The 21,715-nt window shown below is 36.8% G+C and overlaps 2 protein-coding genes across 2 annotated transcripts; both read right to left on the minus strand.

Annotated features, from left to right (window-relative positions):
- Positions 1 to 8,960: 8,960 nt before the first annotated feature.
- dnttip2 (deoxynucleotidyltransferase, terminal, interacting protein 2) lies at positions 8,961 to 15,198 on the minus strand. Its single transcript, XM_058639314.1, has 7 exons — positions 15,098 to 15,198; positions 12,033 to 14,014; positions 11,330 to 11,468; positions 11,010 to 11,105; positions 10,038 to 10,202; positions 9,810 to 9,919; positions 8,961 to 9,431 (listed from the first exon to the last, which is right to left on the minus strand). The coding sequence occupies exons 1-7, from the start codon at positions 15,176 to 15,178 to the stop codon at positions 9,335 to 9,337; spliced, it is 2,670 nt and encodes an 889-aa protein (XP_058495297.1). The 5' UTR covers positions 15,179 to 15,198; the 3' UTR covers positions 8,961 to 9,334.
- Positions 15,199 to 15,682: 484 nt separating this feature from the next.
- On the minus strand, positions 15,683 to 21,352 carry gclm (glutamate-cysteine ligase, modifier subunit). The gene is made up of 7 exons (XM_058639454.1): positions 20,978 to 21,352; positions 19,968 to 20,030; positions 18,442 to 18,526; positions 18,076 to 18,132; positions 17,767 to 17,969; positions 17,504 to 17,618; positions 15,683 to 16,827 (listed from the first exon to the last, which is right to left on the minus strand). Exons 1-7 carry the CDS (start codon positions 21,119 to 21,121, stop codon positions 16,658 to 16,660), a joined length of 837 nt encoding a protein of 278 aa, XP_058495437.1. The 5' UTR covers positions 21,122 to 21,352; the 3' UTR covers positions 15,683 to 16,657.
- Positions 21,353 to 21,715: the final 363 nt, after the last annotated feature.

Here is a 21,715-nt window from a genome sequence, read left to right on the forward strand (position 1 = left end):
TACCATGACTTTTTTGTAAAAATTTGGACGACATACTATACTATGGCTTTTTTGTCAAAATTTGGACGACATACTATACTATGACTATTTTGTCAAAATTTGGACGACATACTATACTATGACTTTTTTGTCAAAATTTAAACGACATACTATACCATGACTTTTTTGACCGATTTTGGACGACATACTATACTATGACTTTTTTGACCGATTTTGGACGACATACTATACTATGACTTTTTTGTCTCAATTTGGACGACATACTATACTATGGCTTTTTTGTCTCAATTTGGACGACATACTATACTATGACTTTTTTGACCGATTTTGGACGACATACTTTACTATGACTTTTTTGTCAAAATTTGGACGACAAACTATACCATGACTTTTTTGTAAAAATTTGGACGACATACTATACTATGGCTTTTTTGTCAAAATTTGGACGACATACTATACTATGACTATTTTGTCAAAATTTGGACGACATACTATACTATGACTTTTTTGTCAAAATTTAAACGACATACTATACTATGACTTTTTTGACCGATTTTGGACGACATACTATACTATGACTTTTTTGACCGATTTTGGACGACATATTAAACTATGACTTTTTTGTCAAAATTTAAACGACATACTATACTATGACTTTTTTGACCGATTTTGGACGACATACTATACTATGACTTTTTTGACCGATTTTGGACGACATATTAAACTATGACTTTTTTGTCAAAATTTGGACAACATGCTATACTATGACTTTTTTGTCAAAATTTGGACGACATACTATACTATGACTTTTTTGTCTCAATTTGGACGACATACTATAATATGACTTTTTTGACCGATTTTGGACGACATACTATACTATGACTTTTTTGTAAAAATTTGGACGACATGCTATACTATGACTTTTTGTCAAAATTTGGACGACATGCTATACTATGACTTTTTTGACCGATTTTGGACGACATACTATACTATGACTTTTTGTCAAAATTTGGACGACATACTATACTATGACTTTTTTGTCAAAATGTGGACGACATGCTATACTATGACTTTTTTGTCAAAATTTGGACGACAAACTATACTATGACTTTTTTGTCTCAATTTGGACGACATACTATACTATGACTTTTTTGACCGATTTTGGACGACATACTATACTATGACTTTTTTGTCAAAATTTGGACGACATACTATACTATGACTTTTTGTCAAAATTTGGACGACATGCTATACTATGACTTTTTGTCAAAATTTGGACGACATGCTATACTATGACTTTTTTGACCGATTTTGGACGACATACTATACTATGACTTTTTGTCAAAATTTGGACGACATGCTATACTATGACTTTTTTGACCGATTTTGGACGACATACTATACTATGACTTTTTGTCAAATTTTGGACGACATGATATACTATACTCCAAATTTTGACAAAAAAGTCATAGTATAGCATGTTGTCCAAAATCGGTCAAAAAAGTCATAGTATAGTATGTCGTCTAAATTTTGACAAAAAAGTCATAGTATAGTATGTCGTCTAAATTTTGACAAAATAGTCATAGTATAGTTTGTCGTCCAAATTTTGACAAAAAAGTCATAGTATAGCATGTTGTCCAAAATCGGTCAAAAAAGTCATAGTATAGCATGTCGTCCAAAATCAGCTAAAAAGTCATAGTATAGCATGTCGTCCAAAATCGGTCAAAAAAGTCATAGTATAGCATGTCGTCCAAATTTTGACGAAAAAAGTCATAGTATAGTATGTCGTCCAACATCGGTCAAAAAAGTCATAGTATATATAGTATGTCGTCCAAATTTTGACAAAAAAGTCATAGTATAGTATGTCGTCCAAAATGAGACTAAAAAGTCATAGTATAGTATGTCGTCCAAATTGAGACAAAAAAGCCATAGTATAGTATGTCGTCCAAATTTTGACAAAAAAGTCATAGTATAGTATGTCGTCCAAATTGAGACAAAAAAGTCATAGTATAGTATGTCGTCCAAAATCGGTCAAAAAAGTCATAGTATAGTATGTCGTCCAAAATCGGTCAAAAAAGTCATAGTATAGCATGTCGTCCAAATTTTGACAAAATAGTCATAGTATAGTATGTCGTCCAAATTGAGACAAAAAAGCCATAGTATACTATGTTGTCCATATTTTGACAAAAAAGTCATAGTATAGCATGTCGTCCAAAATCGGTCAAAAAAGTCATAGTATATAGTATGTCGTCCAAATTTTGTCAAAACAGTCATAGTATAGTATGTCGTCCAAAATCAGTCAAAAAAGTCATACTATAGTATGCCGTCCAAAACTACACCAACACGTCTTATAATTGCAAAGGGCACTTGTTCCTACCAGGGCTTGAACCCGGACCTTTTGTTTCAAAGGTAAGAGTACTAACCACTACACCAACCTTGTGAACCCATAATATAGTATGTTCTCCTAAATGACACCAAAACACTATACTATAGTATGTCGTCCAAAATGAGACAAAAAAGTCATAGTATAGCATGTCGTCCAAATTTTGACAAAAAAGTCATAGTATAGTATGTCGTCCAAAATCGGTCAAAAAAGTCATAGTATAGTATGTCGTCCAAAATCGGTCAAAAAAGTCATAGTATAGTATGTCGTTTAAATTTTGACAAAAAAGTCATAGTATAGTATGTCGTCCAAATTTTGACAAAATAGTCATAGTATAGTATAGTATGTCGTCCAAATTTTTACAAAAAAGTCATGGTATAGTTTGTCGTCCAAATTTTGACAAAAAAGCCATAGTATAGTATGTCGTCCAAATTTTTACAAAAAAGTCATGGTATAGTATGTCATCCAAATTTTGACAAAATAGTCATAGTATAGTATGTCGTCCAAATTTTGACAAAAAAGTCATAGTATAGTATGTCGTCCAAATTTTGACAAAATAGTCATAGTATAGTATGTCGTCCAAAATGAGACAAAAAAGTCATAGTATAGCATGTCGTCCAAATTCTGACAAAAAAGTCATAGTATAGTATGTCGTCCAAATTGAGACAAAAAAGTCATAGTATAGTATGTCGTCCAAATTTTTACAAAAAAGTCATAGTATAGTATGTCGTCCAAAATCGGTCAAAAAAGTCATGGTATAGTATGTCGTCCAAATTTTGACAAAAAAGCCATAGTATAGTATGTCTTCCAAATTTTTACAAAAAAGTCATGGTATAGTATGTCGTCCAAATTTTGACAATATAGTCATAGTATAGTATGTCGTCCAAATTGAGACAAAAAAGTCATAGCATAGTATGTCGTCCAAATTTTGACAAAAAAGTCATAGTATAGTATGCCGTCCAAAATTAGTCAAAAAAGTCATAGTATAGTATGTCGTCCAAATTTTGACAAAATAGTCATAGTATAGTATGTCGTCCAAAATTAGACTAAAAAGTCATAGTATAGCATGTCGTCCAAATTTTGACAAAATTGTCATAGTATATAGTATGTCGTCCAAAATCGGTCAATAAAGTCATAGTATAGTATGTGGTCCAAAATCAGTCAAAAAAGTCATAGTATAGCATGTCGTCCAAAATGAGTCAAAAAAGTCATAGTATAGTATGTTGTCCAAAATGAGACAAAAAAGACATAGTATAGTATGTCGTCCAAAATCGGTCAAAAAAGTCATAGTATAGTATGTCGTCCAAATTTTGACAAAAAAGGTCATAGTATAGTATGTCGTCCAAAATCGGTCAAAAAAGTCATAGTATAGTATGTCGTCCAAAATCAGTCAAAAAAGTCATAGTACAGTATGTCGTCCAAATTTTACAAAAAAGTCATAGTATAGTATGTTGTCTTAATTTTGACAAAAATGTCATAGTATAGTATGTCGTCCAAAATCAGTCAAAAAAGTCATAGTATAGTATGTCGTCCAAAATCAGTCAAAAAAGTCATAGTACAGTATGTCGTCCAAATTTTACAAAAAAGTCACAGTCACAGTTTTTTGTCCAAAATCAGTCAAAAAAGGCATAGTATAGTATGTCGTCCAAATTGAGACAAAAAAAGTCATAGTTTAGTATGTCGTCCAAAATTTGTCAAAAAAGACATAGTATAGTATGTCGTCCAAAGTCTGATAAAAAATGTCATAGTATAGTATGTCGTCCAAAATCGGTCAAATTAGGCATAGTACAGTATGTCGTCCAAATTCTGACAAAAAAGTCCAAGTATAGTATGTTGTCCAAATTGACAAAAAAGTCATAGTAAAGTATGTCGTCCATATTGAGACAAAAAAGTCATAGTATAGTATGTCGTCCAAAAATGGTCAAAAAAGTCATGGTATAGTATGTCGTCCAAATTTTGACAAAAAAGCCATAGTATAGTATGTCGTCCAAATTTTTACAAAAAAGTCATGGTATAGTATGTCATCCAAATTTTGACAAAATAGTCATAGTATAGTATGTCGTCCAAATTTTGACAAAAAAGTCATAGTATAGTATGTCGTCCAAATTTTGACAAAATAGTCATAGTATAGTATGTCGTCCAAAATGAGACAAAAAAGTCATAGTATAGCATGTCGTCCAAATTCTGACAAAAAAGTCATAGTATAGTATGTCGTCCAAATTGAGACAAAAAAGTCATAGTATAGTATGTCGTCCAAATTTTTACAAAAAAGTCATAGTATAGTATGTCGTCCAAAATCGGTCAAAAAAGTCATGGTATAGTATGTCGTCCAAATTTTGACAAAAAAGCCATAGTATAGTATGTCTTCCAAATTTTTACAAAAAAGTCATGGTATAGTATGTCGTCCAAATTTTGACAATATAGTCATAGTATAGTATGTCGTCCAAATTGAGACAAAAAAGTCATAGTAAAGTATGTCGTCCAAATTTTGACAAAAAAGTCATAGTATAGTATGCCGTCCAAAATTAGTCAAAAAAGTCATAGTATAGTATGTCGTCCAAATTTTGACAAAATAGTCATAGTATAGTATGTCGTCCAAAATGAGACTAAAAAGTCATAGTATAGCATGTCGTCCAAATTTTGACAAAATTGTCATAGTATATAGTATGTCGTCCAAAATCGGTCAATAAAGTCATAGTATAGTATGTGGTCCAAAATCAGTCAAAAAAGTCATAGTATAGCATGTCGTCCAAAATGAGTCAAAAAAGTCATAGTATAGTATGTTGTCCAAAATGAGACAAAAAAGTCATAGTATAGTATGTCGTCCAAAATCGGTCAAAAAAGTCATAGTATAGTATGTCGTCCAAATTTTGACAAAAAAGGTCATAGTATAGTATGTCGTCCAAAATCGGTCAAAAAAGTCATAGTATAGTATGTCGTCCAAAATCAGTCAAAAAAGTCATAGTACAGTATGTCGTCCAAATTTTACAAAAAAGTCATAGTATAGTATGTTGTCTTAATTTTGACAAAAATGTCATAGTATAGTATGTCGTCCAAAATCAGTCAAAAAAGTCATAGTATAGTATGTCGTCCAAAATCAGTCAAAAAAGTCATAGTACAGTATGTCGTCCAAATTTTACAAAAAAGTCACAGTCACAGTTTTTTGTCCAAAATCAGTCAAAAAAGGCATAGTATAGTATGTCGTCCAAATTGAGACAAAAAAAGTCATAGTTTAGTATGTCGTCCAAAATTTGTCAAAAAAGACATAGTATAGTATGTCGTCCAAAGTCTGATAAAAAATGTCATAGTATAGTATGTCGTCCAAAATCGGTCAAATTAGGCATAGTACAGTATGTCGTCCAAATTCTGACAAAAAAGTCCAAGTATAGTATGTTGTCCAAATTGACAAAAAAGTCATAGTAAAGTATGTCGTCCATATTGAGACAAAAAAGTCATAGTATAGTATGTCGTCCAAAAATGGTCAAAAAAGTCATAGTATAGTATGTTGTCCAAAATGAGACAAAAAAGTCATAGTATAGTATGTCATCCAAAATGAGACAAAAAAGTCACAGTAAAGTATGTCGTCCAAAATCAGTCAAAAAAGTCATACTATAGTATGCTGTCCAAAACGTCTTATAATTGCAAAGGGCACTTGTTCCTACCAGGGCTTGAACACGGACCTTTTGTTTCAAAGGTAAGAGTACTAATCACTACACCAACCTTGTGGACCCATAATATAGTATGTTGTCCTAAATGACACCAAAACACCATACTATAGTATGTCGTCCAGATTGAGACAAAAAGCCATAGTATAGTATGTCGTCCAAATTTTTACAAAAAAGTCATAGTATAGTATGTCGTCCAAATTTTTACAAAAAAGTCATAGTATAGTATGTCGTCCAAATTTTGACAAAATAGTCATAGTATAGTATGTTGTCCAAAATCGGTAAAAAAAGTCATAGTATAGTTTGTCGTCCAAAATTAGTCAAAAAAGTCATAGTATAGTATGTCGTCTAAATTTTGACAAAAAGTCATAGTATAGTATGTCGTCCAAAATGAGACAAAAAAGTCACAGTATAGTATGTCGTCCAAAATAAGTCAAAAAAGTCATAGTATAGTATGTCGTACAAATTGAGACAAAAAAGCCATAGTATAGTATGTTGACCAAATTTTGTCAAAAAACTCATAGTATAGTATGTCGTCCAAATTCTGATAAAAAAGTCATAGTATAGTATGTCTTCCAAAATCGGTCAAAGAAGGCATAGTACAGTATGTCGTCCAAATTCTGACAAAAAAGTCATAGTATAGTATGTTGTCCAAATTGACAAAAAAAGTCATAGTATAGTATGTCGTCCGAAATGAGACAATAAAGTCACAGTATATGTCGTCTAAAATCGGTCAAAAAAGCCATAGTATATAGTATGTCGTCCAAATTTTGACAAAAAAGTCATAGTATAGTATGTCGTCCAAAATGTGACAAAAAAGTCATAGTATAGTATGTTGTCCAAAATGAGACAAAAAAGTCATAGTATAGTATGTCGTCCAAATTTTGACAAGTCATATAGTATGTCGTCCAAATTTTGACAAAAAAGTCATAGAGTATGTCGTCCAAAATCGGTCAAAAAAGTCATAGTATAGTATGTCGTCCAAAATCGGTCAAAAAAAGTCATAGTATAGTATGTCGTCCAAAATCGGTCAAAAAAGTCATAGTATAGTATGTCGTTTAAATTTTGACAAAAAAGTCATAGTATAGTATGTTGTCCAAATTTTGACAAAAAAGTCATAGTATAGTATGTCGTCCAAATTGAGACAAAAAAGTCATAGTTTAGTAAGTCGTCCAAAATGAGACAATAAAGTCACAGTATAGTATGTCGTCTAAAATCGGTCAAAAAAGTCATAGTATAGTATGTCGTCCAAATTTTGACAAAAAAGTCATAGTTTAGTATGTCGTCCAAAATGAGACAATAAAGTCACAGTATAGTTTGTCGTCCAAAATTTGTCAAAAAAGACATAGTATAGTATGTCGTCCAAATTCTGATAAAAGTCATAGTATAGTATGTCGTCAAAAATCGGTCAAAGGTATAGTACAGTATGTCGTCCAAATCCTGACAACAAAGTCATAGTATAGTATGTTGTGCAAATTGACAAAAAACTCATAGTATAGTATGTCTACATTTTTACAAAAATGTCATAGTATGTTGTTTAAATTTTGACGAAAAAGTCATAGTATAGTATGTTGTCCAAAATGAGACAAAAAAGTCATAGTATAGTATGTCGTCCAAAAATGGTCAAAAAAGTCATAGTATAGTATGTCGTCCAAATTTTGACAAAAAAGTCATAGTATAGTGTGTCATCCAAATTTTGACAAAAAAGTCAAAGTATAGTATATCGTCCAAATTTTGACAAAATAGTCATAGTATAGTATGTCGTCCAAAAAACTCATAGGAAAGTATGTCGCTCAAGATACACTAAAACGGTGTCCAGAGCAGGAACCTAATCACAATGTTGCAACTGCAACAGAGTTAACTGTTTCTAACCACTAAGCCACCATGGCCCCTGAATGTTACAGTCAAATACCATAGTATAGTATGTCAAAATAAAATAAAAAAAAAAAAATTAAAAAAATTATAGTATAGTACACTACCTGGTCAAAAAAAAAGTTGCCACCTAAAAAAAAAAGGGTCACATCGTTGGACCATTCTGCAGCAACCCCTTACCTATTTGCTTAGTTAAATACAGGTGGCAACTTTTTTTTTGGCCAGGCGGTGTATGTCATCCAAAATTAGTCAAAAAAGTAATTGTATAGTATGTCGTCCAAAATTGGTAAAAAAAAGTCAAAGTATAGTATGTCGTCCAAAATCAGTTAAAAAGTCATAGTCTAGTTATGTCGTCCAAAATCGGTCAAAAAAGTCATAGTAAAGTATGCCGTCCAAAATCAGTCAAAAAAGTCATAGTATAGTATGTCGTCCCCGAACATCTTTACATTATCAAATCTGCCCTCGATAAAAAAAGTTAGGACACCCCCAGTCTCAAAGCCTCAAGGTTCAATCCACCCAAAATCGGCAGCAAATTTTCTAGTTTCAGTTTGTGCTTCCTCTGCAGTTTGTAACCTACATTTCAGCAAAGGCTTGTCAGTTGGCTTTAATGTGGTTCTCCCCTATTAGTCTTCGTATTTAGCAGTGAAGCGAAAAAGTTAGGGGTCACACAGTTGGTGTAGTGGTTAGCACTCATGCCTTTGCAGCAAGACCTGGGTTTGCGACCCTGTCAGAACGAGGGCATTCACTTTATTCCCTTATAGTCAACATTTTTGATGTGGCTTGTTTTTCTGTTGTATGCCACTGAATTGTGAGTTTGAAAATAGACTCTCCGAGGTGCTTGTTTTTCTGATGGTGCATGTGTCCAGGGTGTACCCTGCCTTTCGCCACAACCCTTATGTGGAGGATTAAGTGGTAAAAGATGAGTGAGTGAAATATTTAAAATGTGACCCTGAGTGTTTTACCGTGACCACATGTGACACTATACATCATAACAATAGTGACTTTTGTTATATTTTATATTATAAATAACAATTCCAAAATTGTTGCCAGGCAAAACTAAATGTTTTAATGTTAGATGCATGAAGTTTTTAAACATCAATGATTACAGCACAGTAAAATGTTTGGATATAGTAGGTAAATTTGATTAAAAATTAATCACATTTAACTGTACAAAATGTGATATAAAGAAAAACACCACCAAGTCCACTGGACTTGCATCATCTTTTTTTAAATAGTTTGTTCATATGGACAAAACCTCAGCCCGTGTTTAATGGTGAAGGTTAATGAAAAGGATTGATTGACAATTACACTGTATTGAAGTTCCAAAATGCAGTTGATGCTCCAATCACAACCAAGCTACAGAGCTGGAATTAATGCCAGTGTCTATAAAAAAATCCATGCAAAGTCTTCAGATTCACTTCTTATGGAATTTATTCTTCTTCTTGTTCCGCTTGCCAGCTGCCTGCGATGCTTTCTCTGTCACAGCTTGCTGGTATTTCCTCTTATTTGTCCTGGAAAGAGAAGAGGAAAATGTATTTCATGTGTTTTTATATTGTTTGCATTTCTTAAGGACCAGTTTAATCTTAATGCCCTTGTCAGTCATGTATTTTTTTGCTAATTTCATCTCCTTTGTGGCCATCTGCTTTTTTTGCTTCAACCTCCCTTCTCCCTATGTCCCTTCATAAATGTATTGGCTGCTTAGAACATTTATTCAGCGCCAAACAGCCAAACATAAGCAGAAAGGAACGCAAAAACAAGTGTGATTGAGCACAGGTGTATAACAGTGGTGTGTACCGACCCCACCCCCGCTGGTTAGATAATCATCAGGCAACAGGGAGGGAGATATTATTACACACTTGGTGGCGTTTTACTTGTGTGACTCAACTTACTGTCTAAACTCAGCGTCAGCCAGCAGCTCCTCCACCATTGTCCTCTTCCTCTCTTTCTTGGGAACACGGGAATGATAAAAGTCGACTGGACTGTCCACCACAGTACCAACCTGTATCCACATACATCGAACACAAGCAAACGTATGTGAAGATACAGATTCACTTCTGTCTGTGGCACACATTTGTTTGTTCAAGGACTTTTGTTGAATGGGGGAATTGAAGAGTGACCTGAAAATACTTGGGGAATCCGTCTCTGTCGTTCTTCTTGTAGAACCTTTTGGGGTCCATGGAGCTCCTCATCTTCAGGACTCTGAGGTCTCCTTTCAGCTCCTGAGTGATCTCAGGGGCTTTCATGTTAAACCAAGCATCTCCTGTTGTTTTCTGCCTCTCAACCTGAAAAATACAAATAAATAATAATTTTATTTCTGCATCCTATGCTAATGAGGTAGGAGGGTCTGGGGCTCAGTCTAAAGCAAGATTGTTTACAGGCTTGATGTGATTCTGTTGGAAGCCTTTTATAAACATGATACACACTAGTGTTGTAGTACTCGAGACGAGACCGAGACCTTCAAAAAGTGGTCTCGAGACCGGTCTTGAGACCACTTTTTGAAGGTCTCGGTCTAGTCTCAGAATCAACTGCATTTTTACTTGGTCTTGTCTCAGTCTCGGACAAAGCAGACTGTGGATATCATTTTTACATTACATGCCATTTAGCAGACGCTTTTATCCAAAGCGACTTACAAGGGAATTGAGTACAATCTGCCAGGGGTGGAGTTGAACTTGCGACCATGAAGTCTTTGCACAAGACCGGTCAAGACCACAACTGTGGGGATATCAAAAAATTGCCTGTGCATTTTTGAATTAACTTGTTAATATCATTACTTTGATTTTACGTAAATCGTATTGCTTCGGGTACAACCAATAACTTGACTCATTTATCATTTGAAATTTTTGTCTACGTTAACGGCTGTCAAGCAGATAGCGGCCTATTTAGCCTACTGTTGTAGTCATTGGTCATATCTGCAGATCTTTGCCAATATCCAAGAAAGAATACACTGAAAAGTCAATATGTGCCGATAATAACTTTCATCCCTATTATATACAACTGTTGAGAATACGGTCATAAAGATGATTGCAGAGTAAATATCCTAACCATTCAGTTGACATTCTATAAGCCCAAGCATTACTTTGAAAACTTACTCTGTTCTTCAGTTTTACGGCGTGTTTGGATTCACTGTATGGAGGCACCGCCTCCTTCTTTTCAAAGTCCGGTCCAATCACACTTTTCTTCATCACCTGTGGACCACAACAAAAACTTCAATACTGCAAAGCACTCAAATCTGTCAACACTTCACTACTCTGACATAAAAGGCCAAAGTCAAAGAGAATTAGAGGGAAACTATGAATAATACCATCTCAGGTGTTACTGGATTTATCGTCCTTGCATAACTGGACAGGTTATTATTCATTCTGCATCATAGATCACCTTCAAAAGGGGAAAAAATCAATCACATATTTACCTCATCTTGGATCTTCGTTTCCTTTACTTTCTGCAGCGAAGTGGAGACAGGTTTTGATTTTCTGTCACCAAAATTGATGTATAAACCCCCAAGCTCCTTCATTCTGATGCCTGGGTCAATGCGGGTCGACATTGCCTTCCTGAAACAAAGTGACAGAGGTCCTGTTCACGCCTGATAGAGCATCAGAGACGGATTAACATTTGGTTTTTCTCTTCTTTTTTTTTCCACTGGGATTTGTTGACATTAGAAAACAATAAAAAACTAACTTTATCCTTTGGGTTCTGTCAAGCTGGAGGCAACTCACAACTGTTCGACAGCACAACATCAAAAAGCTACACAACTGAAAGACCATTAACATACCTTTGTTTAAGAGTGCAAATTGAGGTTTGCTCCACTCATCACTCTCTTTCCCATGCATGTCAGGGATTAAGTATGGTGTTTGTATAATAAAGAATAAAATGAAGTTCTTTGTTTGCATACTTTGTTTCCACTTCAAAAGGAACACACAGTCTGACTGGTTTGTCCATTTGGGATGTTGAAACCTGGTGTTGGCCTACATAAAAGTGGCCTATTCTAAAAGCTATGTAATCCAAATTATTTTAGTTTGAAAGCAATTAGACACTTATACAAAACATACTTATAGATAGTATATTCAATTTCTCCCAATTAATCTTACACAGTGGCTCTTTTTTTATTTACTTACAGATTTTGATTTGAGAAGAGGAGTCCTGCATCATCATCATCATCGTCACCCTCCTCATCCACAAATTCCTCATCCTGCTCCTCCTGTTCAGCTTCCTTTGTTTCGGCTTCTCCTCTTTCCTTGTAGTAAAGTTCATCAGCCTCTTCACCGGGCCGTGTGTCAATCATAAACAGTCCTTCAACTGATGATGCAGCCGTTTCGGACATCTTGGAGGATTCTCCTCTCTTGTACTCCAAGTCCTCCTCCTCCTCCTCCTTCTCATCGTCTCCAGAAACTTCCTTCTCCTCTTCAGCATCGTTATCTTCATCATCACTGCTGTCCAACAGGCTGATAACCTTTGCTTTTTGTACGACGACATCCGGGGGTTTGTGGTCAGAGTCAGAGTCCACTGTGATCTTGTGCTCCTGGTGAGACGTTACCTGAATGGACTCGACTTGTTCTTCACTGGTCTCAACCACTTGCTGAGCATCGGTGTTCAGCGTGCCAACTACCATTTTCTCATCCACACTGGACTGGGCCTCCACAACTGCGTCTAATGATTCGACTTGTTCTTCACTGGTCTCAACCACCTGCTGAGCATCGGTGTTCAGCGTGCCAACTTCCATTTTCTCATCCAGACTGGACTGGGCCTCTACAACTGCGTCTACAGATTCATCTCCTTGTGATGAGGGAGCTTCCACATCAGATACATCCATGGTTTGACCCTGCTCTTCAGTGATTCCAGAGGCCTTCTCACATGTTACTAGGACTGACTGGCAAGCCTTTACCGGCTCTGATGACTGGATCATTTCCTGCATCATTTCCACCTCTGTGGTATCTCCATCTTTATTTTCAGCAGACAGCTCCTCCTGCTGGTCTATGGCCATCACTGCAGGCTCAATAACAACTTCTTCTCCCTTTTCTATATTTTCTGCATCTCCCTCAGTCTTCCTGATGTCGTCTTTTTCTTCTAAAGTTTGGCTCTCACATTCCTCTACCAGTGTACAGTCTGCATCTTCAGAGATCACTGTGCTTTCTAACCTGGAGTCATTTAATGAACTGTCCTCTTTAATCGGCTCTATTGCTTTCTCTAGAACAACACGAAGATTTTTGACTGAGCGTCTGGTTACCTGAGAACGATAACTGCTGTTTCCTGAGCCTGTGCGGCTGCTGCAGGGAGTTCCTCTGTCCGTCAAATCCAAGTCAGAGTCCACGGCTATAGGACCTGTGGATTGGGACTTGGCCCGTCTACGAGTGGCTATACTGTAAGTGGGCCCTGACTCAAACCCTTCAGAGTCAGGTGACAGGGTCTCATTTACAGCTTCAACGGCTTGTGCTTTTTTTCTTACAGCCCTGGTTGGTCGACTTCTTGGGGCAGGGGAATTAGAGAGTTCTGAGGCCTCATCTAGGTTTAAGGGGATGTGATGTATTGACTTTCTAGAACTTCTGCCTCTGCGAGCAGTGGACTGAGACCCTTCAGCTCCTGAAACACTTGATATGCAGCTTTCAGCATCTGAGACCTCTGTGTCCTCAGTTTGAGCACCTTTTCTCTGGCTTTTGGTGACTCTCTTGGATTTGGACAACACAGAACTGCAGGAGTCGCTCTCCAAAACCTGGTCAACTTTGACTTTTTCCCCCTCAACACATTCGGGAGCCTTTTTTCTCCTTGTGCTTGTCCGGCGAGTAATTTGGCCAGCTTTCGATGCAGACACTGCGGAGGAGCATGACTCCACCTCAGATATTTCCTCATCTCCCTGAACAACTGCACGGGGCAGTCTTCTCCTACTTCTTGTGCGTGTTGCAGATGGCTCGACGTCAGACAACACAGAGCAGCAGGACTCCAAGTCTGACACGTCCGCTTCATGGACTGAGCCCACTGGTGTGCATGACTGCTCTGGACTGTGGAGTCTGGAGGCTCTGGTGCATCTTTTTAACAAGGACATTGGCGGAGATGTTGGAGGTTTAACAGCGCTTCTTGTTCTCCGATCAGTGGAAGGAGTGGCCTGTGGGGCAGAAAGAGGACAAACTGCAAATTTAAAAAAGTGGTTCTTGGGATGAATATCATAACTTGCCTGCTGATATTCTTTAGTTATGTTATTATCAAGTAGCAATGATTTTTTTTTTGCCTCAATACACCCTGGCCTCTGCATCTGTCATTGTAAGCAAATGTCACTCTGTGTTTATTTGGGCCTGTTTTCAACTGTGTATTATATAGATTTGGTTCTCTATAGTGACAGTTTTCAGGATGATGAAGGAACTGGGCACTTGATGGATTAGTGTTGCTCATTTCACTTGTGTTGTCCCAGTTTGGGAAAGTTAGCTCACAGTAAGGTGCATGGGATTTAAAATCAAACACTCACTCATGGACAATATACATAAAACTATTGCATGACCATAAAAAACAGCACATAAAATACAAAGACTTGTTAATTTTATGTGTTAAGAAGTGAGGCTATTGCACATTACACTTTCTCAGTCGAAAAACATGTAGATTTGGGGATTAGATTCCCTATATGTCCCTGTGATGTACTGTAGACCTGCCCGGGTGGGATTGGCAACTCTTATTTTAATATGTTTGTTGTTAGTGTATACTTGTTTGTTTACTTGTGTGGTCTATATAGCCATGTGTGAAGTTTACATCCCCTCTGCTTCAGCAGATCTCAGAACTTTAGTTTTAAATACAAAACACAGTTGAAAAAGATCTATAGCATTAATAACGTCTGCTGTTAACTCATATTATTATATGTTATGTTTATGTTTAAACGCCCCGACAGTGAATTGTGTGCTCACTTTTATTTGAATAAGAAGAAGTAACGTTAAGAGTTAAACAACTCCAGATACATGTATTGTTTGAGATTATTAAATAACTCGAAGGACGTTTAACACGACTAACACGTATTCTCTAACAATCAATACCATCTGTATATTTACATACTCAACAGAGCACGAGACAAACTGTTGGTGTCCACGTGTCTCCACTCGTCGCCAGGTTAAACCACTTTACACGCTTCATTTTCCACGGACTGAACATTTGCAAGACCTGTCAACATGTACGTGTTCGAGTTACATCTGTTTTCCACACATACCGGGACGTCGGAGGACTGCTGCCGCTCTGAATCTGTTTGGTCCGGAGCATTCTCGCGTCCTCCTCTCCTGGTGGCCACCATCTTGCACTCTACCTCCTCTCTCTTTCACTTCCGGAGCTATTCGAGCCGAAGGCTAGACCTGACTAATCGATTCACAGGCAGGCGCTTGAGCAGTCGATCGCAGAGCAACAATGAGCCAAACTCAACTCACGGGTCCAAGGTTTAAATATTAAACATTTGTATAAACACACTATTCCACAACGATACGTGTTTGTGTAAAACTTATTTCAGATAATGGGCTTAAAACAGCAATACAACGCTAAAGGAGATCGGATATATTGTTTATGTATGTGTAATGCTAAGGTATTGATTCCTTTTCTTTGTGTATTGATAGTTGTGAGGCAGCCAGATGAACAAGCTGAAAGTCCAGTGAGTTAACAATAAAAGGCCACTATATTGAGGAAAGCATGAATAAGTTGGATATTTGATGCTCCAGCACAGCAGCAAATACAGAAGTCATGTGAAATATAGATTGAAATACAAAATACACAACACATTAAAAAAAATACACCAATGTAGACACTATATATATATACCTTTCACCATTTTAATACAGCCAGGTCATAAAGATAGCATTTGATTACAGTAAAACTTTTGTAATTTTCCCTGTCCCTCTCCCTAAAATTAAGTTTCCAAGGCTAGAATAAACATTCATACATAGGGGGGTATTTATCAATGCACCATCAAAAAACATATTTTCCAGTTAAAAGTCTAAAATCTGTCTGCACCATAAAATAAACAGTGTATACGTAGTTGGGTTTGACTCGTAAAAGTGCATGTTTTTTTTCTCACTTATGGAATGCAAATGGTGTTATTACACACAGCAATAATAATCATAATTGCACAAATATAAAACTTGTTTCAGACAAGATGGGTTTCTAGTTCTCTTTTCAAAATGTTTGGAATAATTATTTCACAAAAACAATAGATTTGCTTTGCTTTTCCTATAATAACCCTTTCATTCTGAGTTACATATACAGAGCTTGATGTACACAAAACAACAGAGATAAAGCAAATGTGAGAGCAAAATATTAGAGGCACTGAGAGGCACAGGGTCAAAGAACCTTCACTTTCGATCAATGTTTAGCAACTACCATGTACTTATGTGTGTATTTATGTATTCATTAACGCAGCCTTTACCATGTTGTAAAATCTGTTTAGATCTGTAAGCGTGCTGGTCACAGTGAAAACCTATGAAACAATAAACGGTCTTTCTCTAACAAACTGACCATGGGGTTTAACTTCCATATGCATTTCCTTTTTTTTTTTAATCTCACTGAGACAATGGTAATGAACATCTGCATCTAACCAGAACAAATCACAGATGAAGAAGATGCAAACTTATCTGTGAGATAAAACAATGACTTCAAGACTTATTTTGATTGGCAACATCCCACTCTCAAAGCTATAAACTGCATACTTTGTATGTGTGTGTGTGAATGTGAATGAAAAAGGAGGAAAATGGTTTCATCCCTGCGTCTTCTTCTCTCGTGGAGTGTGCTAAGGGTTTGTCTTCCTTGCACTGACAAGATAGCCTTTAGACTTGATGATGCCTCTGCTCTTGACAATAATGGAGTAGCGTAGGACCCACTCCAAGCTCCAGTCAACCACATTCAGGTCCTGTGTCCCCTCCTGTACTGCCTCCTGAAAGGCAGCAGCTGACATCAACTCTGAGGAAACAAACAGAGAGAGAAGCAGTTTAAAACTACACTGTACAGAGCACATACAAACTAGATTCAGTGATGATGTAGTTGACAGTATATTGATTGTATTATAATGTTCAATTCAATTATATTGGACAATTTTCACCTTTAGATTGAGACACATTTGGAGTATTAAGTATATAATATGAAACATTTGGAAAAGACCCCGTGCATACACTGTATAATGTGAAGCACGTCACAAGTAAGGGTGCATTTATAACTGCATGGTGCAGCAATTCTGATCTTTTCCTCCCACATAGCACAAATCAAGCATGAGCTATGAGGGTGTAAGCAGGAAAAAAGCAAATGGATTCAAATGTTGTCAGAACAGTTTTAACCTCATTCTTATGTAGAAAAAAAGAGCTATGAATCAGATATGTGCATTTGCATCTTCCATCTAAGTGGACAGATCAGATATTTCCAGTGAAAATGCATCACAGGAAGATGATATAAAACTACTGGCTCAACAAACACCTGACAACATCACCTTTTTGTTTCTTATGATCGATTGTTGGTTTAGCTCTAATGAGGAGGAAAAAATTACAGCATATCAAATTCTGCTTTAATATTTTAGCATTGATGGTATTTGATTTGAGACACTCAAATTGTTTTGCATCAGGAAACAAAAAAAATAATCTTTCACCTTTTGGATCGCTGTGTGTGAGCAGCTGGATGTCAAACTCTTTAGCAAAGGCCGTCAGGTCAGGAGGCATCACACAGCAGGAGGCCAGGTTTACCTGGTTACTGCTGGGCTTCACCTGATCCCAATAGAGAGCATGGTCATGACAGTGTTCAAAAAAATAACCCATGGATCAGCTTCAGCAATGTCAGTTGTTAATCAGAGTCAACACCATTGCCGCTGGGGTGACACAAATGAAACCTCATGAACACAAAATTCCCACTGACCTGTGCCCAGGTGTAGAGCTGTTCCAGCAGATCTTTGTCCAGGTCAGAGGTGCCAATAGCAGCAATACGTTGGCTCCTGACCAGTGTCTCCAGCTCCTCCCATGTTGGCTGAAGATGGGCCAATGTTAAACTATCACCCTCCACAAGCGCAGGTGGCGCTATGATCACAGAGTCAAGCTGGGACACCGCCAGTGTCTGGCAGCCTAGCAAAGTAGATCAAACAAGTAGATCAAATTATTTTAAAACGTTTTTCAAATCCATATAGTTTTTAAGGCACATTTAAGTCTAACTGAAAAGATATGAGCTCACCCAACTCCACAGCATCTCTGATCGAGGACTGAATCGGGTCACACAGGAACAGTTTGACTGCAAGAACAAAGAAACACTAAACATATAACATAGTGTACATAGTGTACCTTATTTACCTAAGGCAAGTAATTGATACAAAGACTTGTCACAAATATTACTTATTCATCTGATGATCACAATTTTGTCGTGTAACCACAAATATTTGGCACAAATATTGCAGTCAAGCAACATTATGGATAACAACCAACCAAACAACTTTCTTTATAAAGTTGTTTGGTTGGTGGCTAATTACTTGGTGAAAGAAAACAAAAAAGTGTTATGTCACAAAAATTGCTTGGTCATGGTGATTAGAAAAACCATACAGACCTGAGACCTTCACCTCCTCCCTCTCCTCAGGTGTAATCACATCTGTTGCTTGGGGAACAGAACAGTCCAACGTATCTATAAAGTTCTGCATTACAGAAAAGGAAAGCACTTCATTGTCAGTTCTTGCTTCTTATTTTAGAGATGGCCAGATTAGGTTGGGCCAGATATAACTGGTATTATTATTATTATTATTATTATTATTTCTGTTTTACACTATGTACATTATTGTGAATTGTGACAATATGATAATAGTACATAAGTTTATAATATTGAGGCGGTATCATGGTAATGCCATCTTGTTTCCAATGAAGTTTCCAGCTAAGTAATAATGTAATAGTGTGGTCATAAAGAGACATCACTTCATTTCCAAAGTAATATCCAGGTAATAGCTTTGTTATAAAAAAAAATGACTGTAGGCTACAATCAGTATATTACCATCACATTTAAATATGTGGGAAGTTGAACTGGTAATTACCATAGTGTAATGTTGAAATTCATCGTCCTCTATGTTTCATACTTTTTTTTACCATTATTAATAAAATGGGATTACCATCATTTATTACCACACTATTAGCATATTGTTACTGTACTGTAATGTAATCTAACACTTGTGCTGGACAGTGGTGTTTTGGTCTTCATTAATCTTATGGAAGTCATTTCAAACCTGTACGATGCTGAAGTCTCAGCCAGTAACACTACATCTGTGACACTTGCGTGAGCTCATTTTCCACACTAGACCAATATGTAAATGTCCATCTCATTTCCATAATAGGGTGTGTTTAGGAAAGAGGCTTACGGAATACAAATATTGAAAAATGTTGAGCTTGACAACATGGACAAGTTACCCAATATGCCAAATGTTAGTTAACGAACTTAAACTGAGGGTGACTCACGACTCATACTAAGCATTTGTTTGCAGGGGATGTGTATAAGAAGCTTTGCATATGTGAGGATTAGCAAACCCACTGTTCAACTCTTAAGAAACATTTCCCACATAAGTCCAGTGAGTGTGGTGATAAAAGCCGCAGCAGATTAGCTGAGCTGGAAACCAATACATGGTTGTATTCAGCAGCGTTTAACAACAATGAATCCTGAAACCTTATGTTGAAAATGTAATGTAAAATGTTTTACTTATCATCACAGAGCTAATGCTTTCTGTGAGTCATCACATCACAATGGATGGTCATTTAGAAATGTGCCTTTGGCAGCCAGCGCTGCATGAACATTCATCATGACATCTTATTTTCAGTGAGCCTCGAGGCATCCTTTGATGTCTTTCACTGCAGGGTTTTAGTTTCCCAACCACTGAAATCCTACTGCAATTCAAATGTAGGTGTGTTTTCACTTGTTGGTCATGCAAATAGTCCCCTAAATTACTAAATAAATACACAGTAATCACTAAATACTCAAAAAAAAGTGTATGCATTGGATTTCACAATGCTATGGATTTCACAATATATATATGTATACACACTATAGCTCAGGAAACCAGCAGCATGACCTAATAACAGCAAATGTTGCCCCACCTCAGATGGTGGCTTAGTCATGGAAAGCCAGTCACTCAGTGTAGCTTGAATGCAGTCTCGAAGCTGAAATGTCAAAAAGAAAAAGTTAAATTAACATTCAGAACACACATACAGTTTATGGGAATGTTTCCTGAAACTGAGCTGAAAAGCTTCTTTGTTCGCAGCAAAGTCCACAGAAACATCCGTCGAGCTGCTCCAACTATGAGTAATATTAACAAAGAAATCAGTTGGATAAACTTTATACAATGTGACAATCCCACATAACGATCCCAGGTGTGGGAAGAGGAGATGAGGATGTGGCTGAAGAGTCAGTTCACAAAACTTCCACTCTGAAGTAGTGTCCAAGTCTAATGGAATTGTAGATGGTAGAGATGGCTCCTGTTTACATGTGACTCAGTGTGTCATTGGTTCACATATGACAGTTTAATGATGGTTGCATGTAGGTTTAAAAATAGTGTGACTTAGGTACAGTAATTTGGGAAAAGTACTACAGCACTACAATTAGGGTAAGGGGTGGGGAATGCATTGTCTGAGTGTCACACTCACATAACGGTGGTATAATTGTCTTGTGCATAATATACTAGTTAATTGAGACTTAGTTGCTTTGTAAAGACCTGTGCTCTAAATAAGGTTTCCTTGCCTAACAATCATTAATCGTAAAGTCTTCGCCTCAGTAACCTTAGTGACCTGACCTGGATCACAGAGAACTCTTAACTGTTCCGCAAGTCCATTTAAACTATAAAATACACCTCCATGTACCGTTTGAATAATCATTTTAAAAAACACCTATACCATGTTTTGTATTAAAAGACTCGAAACAACTTCACACGTTTATTATAAATTATTATGGTTTATTATCAGTTAACGCACACACACAATAGGTGTCGATAGCCGGTTAAATATTTAGTCGGGTAGCCGTACGTTATCCTGCGGCTAAGCTAATAAGCTACCACCGAGAGAAAAGTGCCGTATTGTTAAATGAGTCAAGTGTACAGTACAGGTTGCCTTACCTCCTCGCTGGGAGAGGATGGACACTTCTTTTTCAGGCGATTCCTATTCACCAGATTCCCGGTGTGGATCCGGAGGGTCCTGGCGTTGGTCAGCAACATATTTTCCTCAGCGTTTACGTCGTTAGTGCTGTTTTGAGGATCCATGTGGTTTCCGTCAGTTAGCTCTCAAGTTGCTAAACACAGTGTGTGAGCAGGTGTCCTTCTCTCTCTCCTACTGTTTCACTGGGAACTGCTGCCTCACAGCAAACCACCGTACAGCAACGGCCGCTATTTAAAAAATGATGAAGTCAGGATGACTGGCATATCGTACTGCTATCAGGGCTTTACAGCCTGGATGTTATGTAGACAAGCCGGTCTGTGGCTGTGTCAAAGAATGAAACACAAAACCTGGTCAGGACCAATTGGAGCTACTGGCACGGATTTACGACAGCATCAGGGAAAAATAGGGGTCTGATTCACTGGAATGGATTTTTTTTGGAGTCAGTCGCTGCTCCGACTGCTAGATGGTGCTGTTGCATTTTCTAATGAGTTCTTTCTAATTGTTTTGTCAAACTGCAGTGTATTCATTATTATAGTCCTTTCTTTCAGTCATTACTCCTTTTAACGATTGTTATTTAATAAAAAAAAAGAATTGACTGATATTTAATTTAATTCACACCATTCTTTTAACATAAATTAAATTTGTTTTTTTTATGTATAGAAGAAAAATTACAATTATGAAGCTTTACCTTGACCTCT

The sequence above is a fragment of the Solea solea genome, chromosome 9, assembly GCF_958295425.1.
Source record: "Solea solea chromosome 9, fSolSol10.1, whole genome shotgun sequence".
NCBI classification, from domain to species: Eukaryota; Metazoa; Chordata; class Actinopteri; order Pleuronectiformes; family Soleidae; genus Solea; species Solea solea.

Excerpts from the sequence above, each read along its gene's own strand:
- dnttip2 (XM_058639314.1), bottom strand. The coding sequence starts at position 15,178 with ATGGTGGCCACCAGGAGAGGAGGACGCGAGAATGCTCCGGACCAAACA. Across the intron at positions 11,469-12,032 it reads CTCTTCTCAAATCAAAATCT|GAAGGCAATGTCGACCCGCA; the intron begins GTAAGTAAATAA and ends ACTTTGTTTCAG. Across the intron at positions 10,203-11,009 it reads CCGTAAAACTGAAGAACAGA|GTTGAGAGGCAGAAAACAAC; the intron begins GTAAGTTTTCAA and ends TGTATTTTTCAG.
- gclm (XM_058639454.1), bottom strand. The coding sequence starts at position 21,121 with ATGGATCCTCAAAACAGCACTAACGACGTAAACGCTGAGGAAAATATG. Across the intron at positions 20,031-20,977 it reads CATCCTCTCCCAGCGAGGAG|CTTCGAGACTGCATTCAAGC; the intron begins GTAAGGCAACCT and ends TTGACATTTCAG. Across the intron at positions 18,133-18,441 it reads GGAGGAGGTGAAGGTCTCAG|TCAAACTGTTCCTGTGTGAC; the intron begins GTCTGTATGGTT and ends TTGTTCTTGCAG.